General features: G+C 45.7%; 1 protein-coding gene across 4 annotated transcripts in view; it reads left to right on the top strand.

The window, feature by feature from the left end:
• The window catches only part of CACNA2D2 (calcium voltage-gated channel auxiliary subunit alpha2delta 2), a 232951-nt gene that overhangs the window by 55573 nt on the left and 158261 nt on the right, over positions 1 to 19117 (top strand). Inside the window, exon 1 of one of the 4 annotated variants that reach the window (XM_057407711.1) lies at positions 2838 to 2977. The exons of the other annotated variants lie outside the window; for them this stretch is intronic. Coding sequence (XP_057263694.1) covers positions 2954 to 2977 — 24 coding nt within the window. The 5' untranslated portion in view covers positions 2838 to 2953. Of the gene's footprint in view, positions 1 to 2837; positions 2978 to 19117 lie in introns of those variants that run through there. 4 annotated transcript variants of the gene reach the window in all.

The following is a 19117-nucleotide window of genomic DNA, read 5'->3' on the forward strand; positions in this document are numbered from 1 at the left end:
TGCTCTTCTCTCTGGTTGTCTTCCCTGAGGACTGCTTCAGTAGCAGGGATGAGCACCCATCCGGAGGTGATGCAGCCTTTACCTGTTTGGAGGAGGGATGCTAGCAGGGGTGGGGGATAGCAGGTGGGACCCATACTGTGCCTTCTTCTCTCTCTGTGGCTTGGGTGAACAGAGCTTCAGGTCTGGCAAGCTGGGTTTGTATCCTGCTTTTCTTTCCTCTGAGCTAGTGAGGGAAGTCAAGAGACAGTGCCTGGATCTGCCTCACTGGCATATGACTGGGGGATATGGATACTGCTGGCCTTGGTGATGAGGAGACACACAGTCCATAGAGGGCCAGATTGTCCCAAACCTGAGCTCAGGGTGGGCTGTGGTGAGCAGGTAGCTGGCAGAGCTGGGCAGACAGAGAGCCTCCACGTGAGCTGTGCTGGCTCTTCAACACATGGGACTGCATGGAAGGGAGAATGAACCAAAGGTAAGGGGAGGCTCACACTGTGCCCTTTGGGATGCAGCCGGCTACCCCGAGGGGTTTGCTGAATGGGGCACAGCAGAACTTATTATGCTTGGTCCTTATAATTAACATTGGGTTTTACTTCAGTCCATTTTCATGTCTCTGTCATTCCTCCTTGTTATCTTGTGCTGTTTTCTCAGCTTTGTTTTGCCAGTTTGGCATCTCTGCTTGGCAGAAGTGCTGCTGTTCATTCATCTGATCTTTTGTGAAATAGAAGAACAAATCCTGATGGCCAGGTCTGGGGGCAGAGTGACCAGGATCTGTGCAGTCATCCTCACCTTTGTCTGTCTCACAGCATCACTTGCAGCCTGCCTGTCCCTTCTGCTCAGTGCTGCTTTTCTGATGCTGCTGCTCTTGTTTTGCAAAGCATGGCCATCCTTGAGTTGAGGCACCCACAGGTGAGGATCTGTGGTCAAGCCATGCACAAACAAGAACTTGGATTTTAGAAGAGTAATGCTAGCCAAGTTTTGGCTTGGATCTGAAGAGCTGAAGTGGCATCCACCTTGTATATTACACAGTCACTGTGACGGGGTCTCTCTAGTACCGAGTATTTCACATGGCTGTGTGAGTGCATCCCTTACAATACACAGTGAGAGAGTCTCTTTAATGCCAGCACTTGGGAGGTAAGACATGCTGCTATCAAAGGAGCTGCCAGGGTTTTCTGTTCAACTTTTTTTGATCTTGGGTAACTGGTGGTGTAATAGTAACATAGCCCAAATCTTCCAAGTAGCTGTGGTGTAACGTCATGTTTGATTTGATCTTTTGTTTTCTGGGTATAGAAATGTTCACCTGGTCATCCAGTAGGGCTGGAGAATACAGAAAGCGTTCATGGGTTTTTACACAAATTATGTTAAAGACTTGAGGTCCCCCAGCATGGTGCTCTGCACACAGTGTCTGACGAGTACCTCTGCTTTCTAAGAGCTCTCTCAGATCAACTCTGCATTTACACATGGACAGGGTTGTGGTCCTTTGACATGGCAGAGTTGGAAATAAGATGCTGATCTGATACCCAATCCAGTACTATGATCCAGTCTTGACTTGAGAACACTGTTGCAGGGTGCATCTGGCCTTTTCCTTCTGAGGAGTCCGCCCCAGCCTCTGAAGTGGGAGCTGAGTGATGCACAGCGACTACACTGCACTTGACAGAGTTAAGAGAAGGAGTCTGAGCCCAAAGCTTGGGCAATACACACAGCCAGCTGCTTACGTTACAGCAGTACTGCCTGCCTGCCTTCTTCCAAATGCTGCAAGGGAGAAAGGACCTGATAGTTTTCCACAGCTCGTGACTGTCTGGGGGCTGACCAAGAATACAGACTCTGTACCCCAGGGAGGTGATGCTTGGGTCCATGCTCTTGATTCCCAGGCTCACGCATTATCTGTCTGATCCTTACTGTTCTTCTCCCCCTTCCCCCTCTCGTACCAGCGTGCATGCTGCCTGCTTCCGCGCACCATGGCTGTGCCCTCCCCTGCTCCTCATGTTTGATAAGAGGAAGTGTGCGATGCCAGATAAACACATTCCTGTTCCAAACTGCTTGGGTTTATTTTAATCTGCCTGGGCTGTTCAGCAGCCTCAGCACTCTGTTCAGCACCGAGTGCAAAGCCAACACTGTATTATCAAGGAGGAGCATTGAAATATCCTTAGCCTTGCAGCACCTTGGTTGGAGAAGAGAAACCCTCTGCCACCCTTTGCTTGGGCCACTGCCTGTCACTGTCATTGCCCTTACACCCATCATCTTCTCACTCTTCCTCTCTACTAGAACCATATTGCATCTGTACTGCAAGATGTCAGGGAAACATATGCTCCAGCTTTTAGTACATTTGCATAATTAGAGTAATGTGTATGAATAATTTATAGCTGTATGTGGCTGCTCAGTGTGTGACGTTAGCACCCCTTGCTAAATCCTTTCCAGTGGGTGGTGCAGATCCTGCACCAGAGCCATTGTGCCGATGCAGTGTGCAGCCTGTTGGCAGATGCCGGAGCCCTGCTTTGAGATCAATGTGTGCACACATGTATATGGTTTTGTGTGTGTGTATATGCATTTAGTGGAGAAAGGAGGCCTTCTACAGTTGTAGGGGAGGGGCAGGCTGGAAGTCTCAGAGGCTAAAATGCCTTAGACTCTTAGACTCCAAACTTGCTCCATTTATGCCGACAGAAGCTGTGAAGGAAAATGTTCTGCAACATTTGCAAGCTGAGGCAGGGATTTTTCCGGCAGGACTCAGGTGTGACTGGTTTGTTGGTTTGTGTGCCAGCTTTATGAGTTTGAGGGGTTTTTTTAAATGACTTTTTCAGATCATAAAACTCAGCAGCAGCTTGCGGGAGGAGGGAGGGGAATAAACTCGCCTGCACTGTGTCACAGCCTGATCTCAATCAGTCACTCAATAGATAGTAGCAAAGGATTGCCTAGGCACTGTCTCACTCTTTCCCAGCTCTTCAGTGTGTGGGTTCTCATGCTGGAAAGCTCAGAGTCCCAGGTAGGTTTTCTAAAGGAGTGATCTGAGTGGTTGAGTTCTGGTATTTATGTTCCAGTTAATTTTAGTTGAAACTATATTTGGCCCTTTCCAAATGTTTGCGAGCCTTGCTGGAAAGCACTGTGTAAACTGGGATGGCGTTTAGGCGCGCGCACTTCCTAGCTCACTGGTATTACTATGTATTCCCGGTTTCCACTGGGAAACTGAGGCTGAGCATGTCTGCGTGCAGCCCGCGTGGTGCAGCCTGGGCTGCCCTCCATCACATGCACAGCTAGCAGGTCCTTGGAGGGGCAACAGGCGTAGTAATAGTCCTTAAAGCCCTTGCTTTGAACCTATTCTCTTCACAAAATTGCTTTGTAAAGATAATGCACTTGCAGCTAGCTGGTGAGTTAGCAAAATCAGAGGAGGTTGTCACTGAGTTTTATGGAGTCGTTTCTGATTTATATTGCTCTCAGTGACAAGTTAAATGAGCCCAGCATTCAACAGACTGATGTTCATGTGCATGCATCTCCTGAGTGTGCTGCTCTGCACTTCCTGGCCAAAAACGTAGCCTGACAACAGCCATGTTTGTAAAATCCTCATGAATATTCAGTGATACTCATACAGTTGATGGTGTTGCCATTACACAGCCGTATGAATCCATGGGAGTGATGAGACCTTGGTGGATGTTTCTGGAAACCTCTGTCAGTTGGGTTGTCCTGCCCTTGGCTGAAGGAGCCTGTGGGGTCCCCACATCCATTTCATCTTAAAGCATTACCTTCAGACTGCGTTTAAAAACAAAGACAGCATCCAATCCAGCCCTGCCAGAATGCAGGATGAGTAATTAGGTGGAGATCGTTAAAGTTTGCCTCCTTAAAAACATACATAGATTATTCTTTAATGGAAAGTTAATTGTTTTATTATTCTCTCCAGATGGTTCTTTTCCTTTACATTCACAGGGGAATTGCTATAGCCTGGGATTCAGTCTCCTGTCAGCGGAGCTGATAACCAAAAATGCAGCTCTATCACGGATCCAAATACAAAGCAGTAGAAAATATGAATATATATATTCGATCACAGTTTAAGATTTTATATATTATTTATAAGTGTAAGTGCCCCCTCAACTTGCAGTGCTGCAGGCTGTGGAGTTTGCATTTCTCTTTCTGGTAGGTCTGTCAAGCAAACGCTGGGTATTTGACACTTGGGGCTAATCCAGCACTTCCAGATACTGGGCTGTGGAGGAGCCTGCGATGGCCAGTGCTCACATATGCAGTTGCACTAAAAGGTTTAAAGAAGGAAGCTGTCATTAGATAATAAGGGCTAGTGTATGGAGGAAGGAATAAAATGTGCCACATCTCCTTTGTTCCAAATGTAAAAGCGTAGGAGGGCTTGGGAAGGTGGGGGTGACTTCTCAAGGGCACAGTTGTGGTTTTTATGTTCTAGTGTGACTTCAAGCTGATAAATTACAGCTGTGAGCTTGCATGCTAAGTGAGCATATTTATCGTTTCTCATTACAACAGATCACCTTTGACATCTGATGTGAATAACTTGAATGAGCCCTTTATTTCAAACAGCCAGCCATGCTGACCTATTGGCCTGCAAGGATTCTGCTGGCTTCATAAGTACTTATTTCCTTTTAATTATTTAGAGTTAAATATTATTGTAAGGGAGGAATTGAGAGTGGAGTCTTAGATCAGCCTTGCCTTCCTCATTGAAGCCTAGATGATGTGCTTATATTGGAGAGCTTTGCTTGAAGACTGAGGAGCTGTGCTATGGTTAAAGCTGTAGTTTGCTGTTGCTTTACTGAAGGAGTTGACTGCCTCCTGGGAGACTCCAGATTTTGGCAACCTTCAGGGATCTGTAGCTTTCCAACAGTTGTATCCTTTGCAGCTCGCTATAATGATGCTGCATGCAATGAGCTTGAAAAACTCCATGCTCTTTTGTGTCTTAGGGATAAGCCAGGCTCTCTTGTAGCTTCAAAGGTCATATCGAGAGCAGAGGGAATGAAGGGAAGAAGGCAGATGAACAGGCTAAGGAGGAAATGTAGCAGGAAGGTGATTCTAATGGTTATGGATTCTCCTCTCCCTCTGTTGCTCTGGGGCTGATCAGTGCCGACTGACATAGGTGGAGCATCTCCTCGTTGTTTTGATACATTTTGGAGGATTTCTGTTTCATTTTTTGAGGCTTTATATTTGTCTTGTTCTTGTTATTCAGTTATTCACTGGGCTTCAGATTTTATTGGCTTTTTTCCCCTTTTCTAACTGACCTTTCACACCTGTAAGCATCCAAGACAGATTCAGTATGTGTTTGTTCAGCAGCTACCGTGACCAACAGTGTCATGCTTCTTGGACACTGACCATAGCATAAATATTAAATAGTAAGTAAAAGCACTGAGAAGAATCCTGTCTGAATGAAACATGAGATTTCCTGGGCGAAGAGATGCTGTGAATGAGAGGCATGGCTGTTTCTATCAGAGCAGCTCCCTACACGCCTGGGTGGTGTGTCTTGGATTTGTGGCAGGATCTAGATGTTTATATATGTCAGAAGACTCACTCTAGGGATTGTTTAAGCAGGAGCATTAGTTATCATTTGTGTATGCCCAAGCGAAGCCTTTGCCTGTAGCTAGGAGGCATAGAGCAGATTTTCAGATCCCTGCTGTGACTGTAAGGCCAGGTAAATAGAGGAGGAGGAGACAGCAGGGGGTTTATGTGACTTGAGGACTTGAGGAGTGAAGAAGATTGTAATGGTAAATGTTGGGTTACTTTTAAAAACAAGTAGGTCATTGCAGATACCGTGGTTGGTGAATAGAAAAAGAAAGGCAAGCGGATTTATTGCTTGTTCTTGTAAAGATTTGTTACACTCTGAAGCTCACTTCACTGCTCAGCATGCTGTCATCTTTGCTTTTGGAAGTTCTTTGTTTCTGTTTTTGTCAGTGGTCCAGCAGGGATGACACTGGACCCCAGATTAGGGACCTGGGATGCTCAAAGGAGCCTTGGTTCCCAGTCCCCTTGGCCACTGTGAGTAGGCTGGGCCTTACCGTAGCTCTTTGCTGGGAACATCAGCTGCTGTTCCTGTTTCCTGCTTTAGCAGGGATTTGCCTATGACCCCACAGTGCTCAAGAGAAATTGTTTAAAATTCAAACTGTCCTTTGTCTTCTGCATCTTTTGCAGAGAAAAACATCCATCTCCATCCCTGCCCTTTGTAGAGGGGAAAGGATGGCTATTTAATATCCAGTGCTAATTATTTGACATGAGCTATATGCATAGAGTATTCAGAGCATCAATGTCTGATTCCGAGTATAAATGATAGCCCCAATGTATTCTTAAACTCTGTCTTGGTGTTCAGTGGAAAAGAAATCATAGCACAGAATCACAGAGGGGTTTGGGTTGGAAGGGGCCTTAAACCTCATCCAGTTCCAGCCCCTTGCACAGGCAGGGACACCTTCCACAAGAGCAGGTTGCTCCAAGCCCTGTCCAACCTGGCTGCTTATTAAAATTACTTTTAAACATCTCGATACAGAAGAGAAGGAAAACCTTGCAGCCTGGCCTCTGTAAGTAGGTGAATTGATGCTTGGGCAAGGGAAGCCCTCACTCTGAAGTGAGTCTGTGGAGGGCTGGGGATGTAATTGTGAATCCTGACTCCAGGGGTTATTCTCCAAACATCTTCCTTGTAACAACTTCTTGGTTTGTAGTTTCTGGCTCACTACTACATCTGTTAGCCCTGAGCAGTGGATCCTGGGAAATACAAGTGAGACGGGCAAACTTTCAGCTTTGGACTTCTCCCTTAGGAAACGTATCTGTGGCATGGTTCACAAGTGGCAGCTTCTTGTTTATATTGCTAGGTTTTGTAACACGTGGCGTGTTGTGTTTGGCTCTGCCCTCGGCTCCCCCCCCACTACGACCACGTGCCGTGCCTTTGCTCTCGCCCTGCCTCTGCTGTTGGGGTGAGGTTGGAGCCCAAGCAGCGGTTGATTGCTGGCTTTCCCTCTGCCTTAGCTGTGTGCTAGCTCTCGAATGACATTTTGAGGCGCCTGAAGCGTTCTGTGGAAGAAAATTAATTGGTTTTGACAAACCACAGCGGTCCCTTGGGTGCCTGGGAATGCAACATTTATTGAAACCAGGAAGGAAATCAAAACGCTCTGGTGTTCATTCACCTCCTGCACGGCTGTACCAAGAAAATAAAAATCAAAACATACTTAACCTGCCTCTGCATTTCTCTCCCTGGCATTCAGATCCTCAGCAACTTTCTAATAAACCCTCCTTTTTCCTTTTAGAAGAGAGTTCAGTGTCATGAAAGATGGCCAGAATGACAGCCCAGGGCATACATGGTCTCTGTTTACCCGCATACCAAATGCGGCATCAGGGCAACCGTCCTTGCCATTGTACTTCCACCTTCACCTGCAGCATCCCAAAGGAGGGTAGGGAATTGTGGTTTTCCAGCACTTCTAGACTTAGCCTCTCTGCTTACACAACTCAGTAAGGAATCAGGCTTCTCCTGGTATTGCAAAACAGCATTAAGGAAGGCTTTTTCATCGCAGCTGTAGGTATAACAACTTCAATGCAAACCTCAAACTGAAAGCACTCTGCTAGCAGAAACCACCTCCTAGCCTCACTCTTCCAGGAGTCTGGCCTGTCTTCCTAACATATTGGTTACAATCTGATTCATTTCTAAAACATATGCTGATACCCAGTGCAAGCTACAATCCTTCTTGTTGGCAGAAGAAGATACCTGTATACGTGAAAGGTGTGTTACAGTGCACAGCCCCAGCTGTGACTGTGCTTACACAATGGGGATGCCATTCAGTCAGCCACTGCCTTGAGGTCACCAGTTTGCTCTGTGCAGACTCACTGATGGGAGTCATCAAGTTACCATCAAGTTTGAGTTCGTGTTGGGTTCGGCAGTTCTAAAGGCAAGACTGGGAAATGAGGGTACCAGTTCTGATGCAACAGCTAGTTACTGCCCAGCTGCAGTCACAAACTAGGGTTGGTTTTAGCTGTACAGGGGATGTCCATCTGTGAGCCTCTAATGTGATGTGTGATTTCTGGACCATGCCCTACTTTATAGGGCTGTGAAATGTTCTTAGAGGTCTTCTGCTGTCCGTGGGCATCCCAAGGAATGGGAATAGTGGGGGACACCATATGCCTTTAGCCTGTAGGATTAAGGATCCTAGCCTCATGGGCTGGAAAGAGTGCTGAAGCCACAGGAAGATATTAGGAAAGGATTCACAGAGCAATGATATAAGGGAGCTGTGCAGCCCCTCCTGGGGCCTTATTGCAAGAGAATTTTGGGGGTTTAGCAGGTGGCTTTTTCTGTTGTCCATCACAAGATTTATATGGGTATGGTAGGGCTGAGCACTCTGAATTCAGTAAGCCAGTATCTGGGGGAAGCTGCATTAAGCAAGAGGTCCTAAGGGCCTTATGTGTGTTCTTGGTAGCTGCAAAAAAAGGCTAAGAAAGCAGCCTTGCCTCAAAACTGTTGATGTGGTTTGAACCTCCTGCTGGTTTCTGGGGTGACAGAGATGAGGAAGTGATGAAGCCACAGAAGAAGCATTTGCTTCTGAAGTCTCGCTGTGAATTGGCTCTTTCAGTTACCCCTTTCCAGAGAAGTGGTGTGGTATCTGTAAAAGGGATATTCGGAGAGACCGCCTTAGTAGGTCCTTGAGACAGAGCAGGTAACGTGAATGTGGCAACGAGTGGAGCAGCATGAGTGGCTGCTCACTCTGCGTCATGGTGACATGGTGACAGGACCTTAAGCAATGAATTAGTAAAGCTGAGAAGCTGAGGTGGTCTGCTGTTGTACCAGCAAGATACACACAGAGGCTTTAGTTTTCTGCCTTGGCACCTAGCTGGGGGGTTGTCTTGGTAGTTGTTCATTAATAGCTTGTAGAAGCATTGCATTATCTTCTAGAATAGCTTGTACAAGAACTGCCTTAAATGTCCAGTGATGTGGGAGGCTAAAATGGGGTCATGAGCAATCCCAAATGAGCTTTCGCAGGTCTGAGTACTGTAGAAAACTCGCATACATGGTCCAGGGCAGAGTGGTGCTTCCACTCTGTAGGACATCATCTCGCCTGCCTGATGCGAGATCCCATGGAGGGAGGTAAATGGGTACCAGCACTGGAGTGGAGGGTCAGAGTGTAGGTGTTCATACAGACAGGGAAGGTTGAAGGTTTGCACTGAAAGCCACTGTGACCTGGGTGCTGGCAGAGTGAATGCATGGAGTGGCAGCACTGCTCTCTGGAATTATTGCATGGCTTTCTTTTTTACCTTTTCCTCTTCTAGTGACTCTGTTTTCTGGCATAGCAATTATCAACGTTGGATATCAATGTCTGTAGGAAACTGGCTGTAGCTAAAATTGTAAATTAACTGCTTTGAAGCTTATGTCCCAGATGTCAGTAGTGATAGATGCTGTTGAGTGGTTTCTAGCTTGAAAAGACTTTGAGCAGTGTCATTTTTCATGGGAAAACTTTCCATATGCTTCTCCAAGAGGCTTTTCTGGGCAATTAAGTGACATGCTGTATGCAGAGATAACATGAGTTCAGAGTGCTGTTGCATTTCATCTTCTGTGACACATCCTATGTACAGTGGAAATGGCCTCCATGGGTTTGGCCCTTGGTCTCAGTTACTTCTGCAGGTGTAGGGTTTGCCATGCAGCTACCACCAGTAACCAACAGGACTGCTGTGGTGTTTGTTGTATGAACAGTTGTATAAGCGTGACAGGCTATAAAGTTGGGATGTGGGAGGATCTGTGGCAGAGGGAATCCCATCCTTACAATCCTTACATCCTTACAGGGGACCCTGCTGAATGGCAGCGTACTTAGTCTTGTAGGGCACCAGCTCCTGTGCCAGTGGGATGTCTAGGTATGGAGATGAAACGCTCTGGACTAGGTTTAAGTGTAACAGGATTGAAGATCCTTTGATGCAACTGAATGGCACCTTTTTTTTCCTCTCTTATTTAACAGACTAATAAAGTTTTTCTCAGAAGGAACATCTGACTGTGTAAGGAAAACCAAAGTGTGCTGCTCGTCACATCTAGGGCACGAGAACAAAGTAGCCTGGGGAAAAAGAATCAGTAAAATTCATCATTCTAGATGGATGCAGGGTCTCTTGCAGCCCTCAGCAAAGGAAGGGTACAGCATGGATTGTGAGGGGGCTTTCAGAGTCCCCCAGAGAACATCATCTGGTAGCACTGGTGGCTTCAGTCAGTTTGGGGACCAAGGCATGAGCTGCCTCAGTCCCTGTGCAGCTCCATGCACGATGCCATCTGCCTCTGTGCCTCCCACGACTCGAGCCCTCTGAGATTTTCCCTGCTTGACTCCTCCGTGCCAGCAGTCTTGAGGTCCCTGCTGCTTTGCATTGCAGCAGTGTGTCAAGAAATCCTGGCTCCCGGGGTCAAGTGCTAAGCATTTGCTTCTTTATCAGATATTTGCTTAGGAGGATTTCATTATACTGAATCTACTGGCTTTGAATAAATTCACATGCAGTAAATTTATTCTTGTTCTTTTTGAAGGGGCTCTGCGCTAGAGAAAACTTTGAAGACAACCATTTATACCAAAAGCAATTACTTTCCCAGTAATTCTGTATGTATTGCACTGCAGATACTGTATTTCTGTTTGACTATGAGCTTTCTCCCAAGTGCCACTGCTGTGCTGGAAGTGGTTAGGAAGTCAGGTGCTTGAATTTGAGGTGCCCCAACATTTCCACAATTAACACTGACTGTATTTGTGCACGTAATTGAACAAGCTCTGCTTGTCTGAATAAAGCCACAGGTTGATGTTATCAGAGTCCACTCACAGTTGCTTCATAGGAAGCGTGTGGAGGTTTTGGGTTGTTTTCTTAGAGGTGGTTGGTTGGTTGGTGGGGTTTTTTGGCAAGATGAGGGTGTCAGCTGCTGGTTTGTTGGCTTTTTCAGCCAGGCAGCAGAGCTGGTCTTAGGTGACACTGCAGAAGGCATCTCCAAAGCCTTGTCACTCACGTCATGAGTATCCGGGAACGGAACCCTGCAATATGGATAAACTGAAGTATTGGCAAAAGCAGCTTACTGTTGGATTTGGAGTAATGAACCTGTAAAAACCATCCATCTACAAATAACTTTAAAATGTGTGATAGGGGAAAAGCTGAATCCTTCCCCTCAGCAGCTGGTTTGCTCTGGCAATATGCTGCAATGCCATATGCAAAGGAGCTCTTCCTGGTGCCTCAGTTGCAGCCCTCTGGGCACAGGAACTCCTGCAGCCACTTGACCGAGTCCAAAACAAAGCAAGAGGAAAACCTCAATAAAGAATTTAGGCAGTTGGTCTGATAACCCATCAAATCCTCTCTGCACTGGTTTATTTTGTGTGCCTCAGTGGAAGGAAAGCCAGCAGAGGAATCATGCAGCACCTCTGTTTTGAGCAGGATAAAAATACCTGGTGGTGGTGGTAGAAAAGCAATGCTTTGAGGCTGAAGGTTTGATTTATCAGAATTGGTGGTTGTATAGATACTGATGGTGATCATAGCTGTCCATTCTCCATTTAAACGTGCTCTCAGCCTTTCTGGAGTGCAAGCATGTGCCTGAATCCATTTGAAAATGGACCAGGAAATACTGGGGGGATGTGCACAAAGAAGCAATATGTTCATACTAAAATCCAGAAGAGTTTCACATTTTTTATCATAGAATCATAGAATAGTTAGGGTTGGAAGGGACGTTAAGATCATCAAGTTCCAACCCCCCTGCCATGGGCAGGGACACCTCACACTAAACCATCTCACCCAAGGCCTCGTCCGACCTGGCCTTGAACGCTGCCAAGGATGGAGCATTCACAACCTCCCTGGGCAGCCCACTCCAGTGCCTCACCACCCTAACAGGAAAGAATTTCCTCCTTATATCCAACCTAAACTTCCCCTGTTTAAGTTTGAACCCGTTACCCCTTGTCCTGTCACTACAGTCCCTAAAGAAGAGTCCCTCCCCAGCATCCCTATAGGCCCCCTTCTCTGAGGTCTCCACGCAGCCTTCTCTTCTCCAGGCTGAACTCTTCATACGGGAGGTGCTCCAGTCCCTGATCATCCTCGTGGCCTCCTCTGGACTTGTTCCAACAGTTCCATGTCCTTTTTATGTTGAGGACACCAGAACTGCCCACAGTGCTCCAGGTGAGGTCTCACAAGAGCAGAGTAGAGGGGCAGGATCACCTCCTTTGACCTGCTGGTCACGCTCCTTTTGATGCAGCCCAGGACACAGTTGCTTTCTGGGATGCAGGTGCACACTGAAGCCAGCTCATGTTCATTTTCTCATCAACCAACACCCCCAGGTCCTTCTCCTTGGGCTGCTCTGAATCTCTTCTCTGCCCAACCTGTAGCTGTGCCTGGGATTGCTCCGACCCAGGTGTAGGACCTTGCACTTGGCATGGTTAAACTTCATGACATTGGCATCAGCCCACCTCACAAGCGTGTCTAGCACAAGTGTTATCCAGCATGAGTTTCTTATTAACAAGATTTGTTTCATTTAGAAGTGGCTCATTGACTAGGTTAAATAAGGAAAACCAAACCCAAACCCTTGGAGAAGTGTAGGTCCTTTTTAAATTGCAAATTCTACGTTCTATGCTGGATTCTTGTTTCATGGGAAGCAGTGATGGTAACTACACATGTCTACGTATTTCATCAGAAAGAAAAACATGTTTTTCCAGGGAAGTTATTATACACAAAATAACCCATTAATTATATACTATTGCTGTTATAATGTAGAATACTTGTGCTCAAGCCTGAATCCGAAATGAAAACAAGAAAACAAAACCTTGTCATCTGAACAGCCCGCAACATCCCAGTCTAGACTCTGTGGCCTGCTTTAACCCTTGCAATAGACTGAAGAGAAAAATTGCATAGTGACTTTCCTATTACTGGTGTAATGAGGGAGACAGGAACATTTATCGGATCATTTCTATGGTGTGAGAATGTCATAGGGCTTTCTGTGCTGCTCATTATCCAAGTAAGCCACAGGCATCTGGAGGACTCACACATCCCACTTGATTTTTGACCTTTATTCCTCGCATGGCATTTGGTTTAGGATTTCATGGCAAATAGAAAATGTATTTCTGGATGAGTGGGTCTGTGAAGTTTCAGTTAGTCCAGACAGGGCACACACTTGAGCTGATGTGCTGGCAAAGGAAGGAAAGACTTCTGTGATTCAGGTAGGAAGCAGCTGGTCAGGACATCTGTGGCTGCATCCTGACTCTGTCTGTGGGCCTGGGAAGGTCCTTGATCTCCATGCATCATCCAGTGTAGAGATCTGTTGATGGACTTCCCTCCCACAGTGAGGATCTCTGAATGCACGTTCGATGAGTGTTAGTAACACCCATCCCAGAAAAACCTAGGGAGAAATTACACTCTGTTGGTTACCTTTAAGAGGAAACCAAAAGAGAAATAAGCACACTGTGAGTGTTTTGTCATTCAGGTTTTGAAGTTGACACGCAATGGGTAGAAATTAGCCTGAACTGAAAGTAAAGAAAAACTTGGGGCACAACAGGGCTTTGCACCACTTTGCTAGTTATTCATAGAAAAGTGCATTTTGGCAGGTTTCCACTTCAGGCTTCTTTGTGTGCTATTATAACCCTCTTCAGAGAGGTCCTTTGAAAAATCACACATGTGAACTCACTTAAATCCCTCCTCCCCCCCCGCCAAAAATAAGCTTTTAATGGAGGTTTAAGGCTCAGGCTGCTTCTAGCTGTTGTGGTCTGCCTAAGGTTTAGTTATCTTTCTCATTAAAGACTGAGCAGAAGTGGAATCAGCACTGCAATAAAAGGTGTCCCTATTTCATAAAGGACCTTAAGAGCAGCTGTTGAGGACAAACATTAGCCTAAGAAGGTCTCTAGGGGTTGGCTTTGACAGAGGTAATCTTTCTTGTAATACCATTCCTAATGTGGATCTCTGTTAGCTATATGTAATAATTTCTTCCTCTCTATTTGTTCTGGTACATCTCTAGGGCAGCTTGTACGTGCTGTAGAGTATTTACCATATTTCTTTCCATGGTCTTTCTCATAGTCTTTTAATATGTGTCTGTTGCAGATCTGTTCTTTTCTCAATGTGTGGTGTTCCTCCTCATTTCTCCTTTACTCATTAGAGTAAGTCTTTATCTTCTCCCTCAGATGTTCTTCTTTGAGCATTGCATCGGTGAGCTGAGTTCCTGCTCATGGTATCTGCAGTGCTGGGAGCAGAAGGGAGAGGGGCAGTACAGTACTGGTTGCCTCAGTATCCTCTAATTCTCACTGGTGTCTCCTGTTCACATATGTCTGTTGTTCAAAAGATACTTAGGAATTCAACTACAGTAGCTACAGTCTGAAGCTTGTTGCTTTTGGTCCTGGCACGTTTCCCCAGCCAGTCTTTCCTGTTTGCTATTCATTTCTCATGTCCTGACACTAGCTGTTATCAAGTGGTGTCTTGATGCTTTGATATGTCTGGAGGTGTTTTAGGAATCTTGTTACTCCTACTTCTCTTCCTTTGCATCTCTTTTGCTATGTAGATGATACTGTAATAGAATAACACCTCATGGAGGAGACTGTTGGATTTCGTTTTGACTATTACTGCTTGATTACATTTGTTACTGCCTTTTTTTTCTGCCTTCCCCCCCCCCCCCAATGCTTTGCATTTACCTGCAGATGGTTTAGTCAAATATTGAGGCACACTAAACCATGGCCAGAACAAGTCTTCTCTAAGAATAGTATTAGAACTCTTATTTGAATCTTCCTCTGTCTCTGCCACCCCAAAACCCATTCTCAGCCCTGTGCCACGTCTCACCCCTATGCAACTCCAGTGTTTCTGGTGGCAGATGATTTCTTCTCTTTGTCATGTAGAGCTCTCCTGCCTGTCTAGAAAATCCAGATCACTTTTTAGGCCAGTGAGAGGGATCCCCCACACACTGAGTTGACTGAGAAGTGGGGGACTCTTCTTCTCTGACCTTCTGTTTGCTGCAGCTGAGCAGAAGGGTGTAGTAGCATTTGGGATGGGTCTGTGTCATGTCCATGGTGTGCAGGGGAATCATTCTTGCATCTGTTATGTTCCCTCTGGGAAGAGCAGCTCACAGCTGTAATTCCTGCAGCCAGAGGGACTCAGCAAGTGATGGGTCAACAGGATTGTCCTGACTGTCCAAGGGAGGGCCCTGGAGATTCCTGGGTGTCAGCCAGAGCTGGACCTTTGCTGCTTTCCTGGGATACCTGGGACTGCATCACCCATCTGTTGTCCCCTAGGAAGGGAAGAGATCCAGCTGACCAAACTCAATTACTTTGTCAATGAGGATGAATAAGGATCATAATCCAATTGTTATGGCAATTGCAATGCAGCAAACTCGAGGCACCTTTCCAAGGCTTCTATATTTATACCTTCTCTCCTTTAAAGCAAAAGGAGGCCAACCAGCATTTATTTCCCAGGCTTTCCTTGTATCCCGAACAAAGCACGCTGCCAGCTCAGGCATATCTGTGATGATTGACAGATGCTAGTAGAACCATCTCTTTTACTGTGTCTTCCTGGTACACTCTGCATCTAGCACCAGGGGCTGAAGGCTGGTGGTGACTTATACAAATACATAATACATAATAAATAAGCAATAATAATAAATAATAAAACTCTTCTCAGCACTTGCAGTTCCACTCAGTGCAAAGCTTTATCCGACAGCTGCCAGTGTTCCCAAAACTATGGGAAATTAGAACTATTTAATATAAAATCATAGTCTTTTTAATGTGACAATATAGCATAGCATCCAAGCTTGTAGCACTTAGAGGAGTATGGGTGAAGGAATCTTCTGAGAGTCTAGAAGCAAATCTGAACAAGATTGATAATTCATTATTAGGTCCTTTCAGGAATTTGTCTTAGTTTTTTCTATGTTTCAGATGATATTAACAACAAGATAATGAAGACTAATTTTCCACAGCTGTAACTGAAAGCTTGCTACAGGCTGTATTTGAGGCAACCAGGTCATACTTTGGTTTAATTATTAAAGATTGTTGTATCTAATTACACAGATACAATGAACTTGAGTTGTAGCACCTACAAAGTGGGGTCTAATGTTACATTAGACCTCTTCTACAGGTAACTTGTGTGCACTGGGTTTCCCTCTAATGAAGAAGAACTCTTCACCTGGCTGCTGCAGGTGAGGTGTGTGCCACGACTGCGTGTGCAGTGGGACACCACGTCCCCATGATCTTTAAGGGCAGAGCTGCTGTGCCCCGCAGCAACGCTGACGGGAGGGCTGAAGGGCTGAATGAGGAGCTCTGAGAACACAAGGCTGTTGAGGCTGGAGGATTGATCACTCCTTGCTCTCCTCCTACGTAGAGACCTGTGTCCCTCTGTTTGCTGGGGAGTCATAAAATCGATTACAAATTAAAGGCCAGATTCATGAGTTCACTTCAGCTGCTCTAGTGGTACAAACCAGCTGCAAATCCAGCTTTTATGCTGTTATTATTTCCCCCAGCTTTAATGTGTTAGTAGCTTTGCCCTTAAAAGCAATTTCTGAAATGGCTTGAGAATGCTGCTCAACTTCAAAGTGCCAACAAATACTGCATTGCAAATTCTCCTTGGGCTACTTGGGTACTTCTTTATAGTAATTTTGAAAACAAAGGATATTCTTCAGGGAAATCCTGTGCTAAGGTGAATGATGACACATGCAGAGCACACATCAGTGCCATCTGAACACGGCAGCGCAGTTCCAAGGGTCAGTCCTAAAACCAGGATTTGCACACTGAAGAATGACCCTTATGTTGTATAATTCTGTTAAGCTAAGGAGTTCATGGGTAAAGCATAAGAAATCTCAATTCTGTCCTCTCCCAAACTAGTACTGTTTGTCTGCCTGTGTTAGAATTCATTGAATCATGGGAGAGTGAGGTTTTGGGGGTTTTTAGAATATAACTGGTTATTTCATTGCTATATTCACACTGAAAGTTCCTACTCTCACTTCTTTCAGTAGTATGAAGGAAAACAACATCTGATTAAGGTTTCAGAACCCAAATAACCCATTTCAAGATACAATATATTAAGTAAAAATAGTCGCGCATCCATTGTCGTTTTGGTTGGCTGCATTGTGCATCTCAGGTTGTCGATACTGTTAGCTTTTCTTTCCAGTTTAGTGCGAAAACATCAACTTTCCTGAGTGCCTTATGTGTGTTCTTGCGCAGTTGCATTTAAATATTTCATCCAAAATTACTGATGTGCCTTGCCCTGCTTTCTCCTATTTAAATGGGCATTATTTTTCACACTCAGCTCTATCTTAACATGTATTTCTTGTAACTGGAATTGCCCCTGGCTCTAGAGCTTTCTTAGCAAGTCCCTAAACAGTTGCCTTAAATTAACCAGCAATGTCTGGTGTGCCTGTGGGGGGGGTGTGTTTGTGTCTGTATAGCCCACACAGTGACATCGGGAAGACGCAGCCCTGCATGGACTTATGTTCCCCTGGATTTGAATGGGTTTTCTCTACAAGCATCCTAGCCCTGGTTTTCAGAAGTTGAGAAAGGACTGTCCCCATGTGTCTGCATCAGTCAGGTATAAAACCATCTGACAAGTTAAATCAGAAATCAGAGAGAGGGGACAAGAGAGGAGAGATTACATAATCCATTTTATCAGAACAAGTGAAAATATCACTATTTTCCCCAAATAAGCCCTATACTCTGTCAGCACAACAATAAAGTGCATGTGCATATTCATCACAACCTGTACAGCCATACATTTGTATAATTAATCAGGATGGGGGAAAACACATTTGCATCTACGCAAATGGTCTTCCAGAAAATGAAGCAAGGAGAAACTGTTCCAAGTAATCACAACAAGTCTCCTTGCTCAGTGCAGCACGTCAGCTGATGGCACTGTGGTGTTCCATGGGGTGGAATAAGGGAGGGAATTTGGGTGCTAATTCAAGAGTTCACCAGCCTCTGTGCACCCGTGTGTGCCTGCCCAGGGCGGTGTGTGTGCTTGCACGTGTGTACAGCCCATGTGTTGTGTTGACAATAGCTCCTTTGCTCTTGGGAACAGTATAACCTGGTTTTAGACCAAACTGTTGGTGCGAGGCCAGAAGAAGCCTTCCATCTCTGAGATTTATGGAGGTTGCCAGGCAGATCTTAAATACTTTCTTGAAGCTGCAATTATTTGTATTTTGGCTTCTTGTTGAAGGCCAAGTTGCTTGTATCAACTTGGATAGGACCCTCGACATTGGAATGGCTCTGGAGTATGGCAAGTGGTGTAATTCAATCAATGCACAATTGTGCATCCCCAGAGTGTCTCTGTTTGAAGTATTTCTCTCTCTTGGCTGCTTGAAGGCCATGGAGGGGTGATGAAATAAAAGCACTCATTCCCAACCCAGGCACATTGCTTTGACTTGTCTCGGGCTGTTTTGACGTCTCCCTGTAAATACATTTATTTTTCATTAGGATGTTTCTGGGTTTGTGGCATCCAGGAAAGCCTTTTTGCTCTTCAGCAGTTACAGGCAAAATGAAGATAAACAAGCGTAATGAACTCCTGCTGAAGCCATTGCTCTGTTATCTTTCCCTTGCTTCATGTGTGTGCACGTGCTGGTACAGCCTCACTCATGCAGGCTGCATGGGGGTGAGCTGCTGCTGGTGAGGAGTTGAGCTCCAAGCACACCAAGTCCCAAGGTTTTGCTGCTGTGTCTGGAGAGCTCAGCCATGGGGCATCATGTGTGGCTGTGGCTTTTAGCTTGGGATCTCGCTGCCATCTCCTTGCTCCCACAGCAATTCCCTCCATCCTTCTCCAATGTGTTGCAAGGATGATTACACTGGAGGTGGAAATGTGGGGATGTAGCGTCCGAGAGGTCCCAGCGGGTACTGCTGGGGTTGTGGTGGGAGGAACCTGCAGGGGATGACATGCTCACTGCAGGGACTTCTTGTGCAGGCTGGATAACCTCAAACTAGTCATGGCCTCAAGAAGATCTTCAGAGAGCTTGTGGCATGGTAGCAAATATCCAGTGTGGTTGGAGGTTGGTGGCTAGGGAATTAAACATGGCCAGAAACAGGAATGTTGTTTGGAGATCAGGAAATGCTCGGAAAGGTTAGAAAGTGAGCTGCAAGAGGCATGAAGACAAGAAAAACATGAAAATAAAGCTTTCTAGAGTGGCAGATCTGCTCTTTCTTCTTCCTAGTCTTCATTATTTCTCATTTATTTAAGCCCTCCCTCCTGTGCCCATCCCCTCCCTCCCAAA

This window comes from Pezoporus wallicus, unplaced genomic scaffold (assembly GCF_028554395.1).
Source record: "Pezoporus wallicus isolate ANWC-B61680 ecotype Strahan unplaced genomic scaffold, APGP_CSIRO_Pwel_v1 contig_3568, whole genome shotgun sequence".
NCBI lineage: Eukaryota > Metazoa > Chordata > Aves > Psittaciformes > Psittacidae > Pezoporus > Pezoporus wallicus.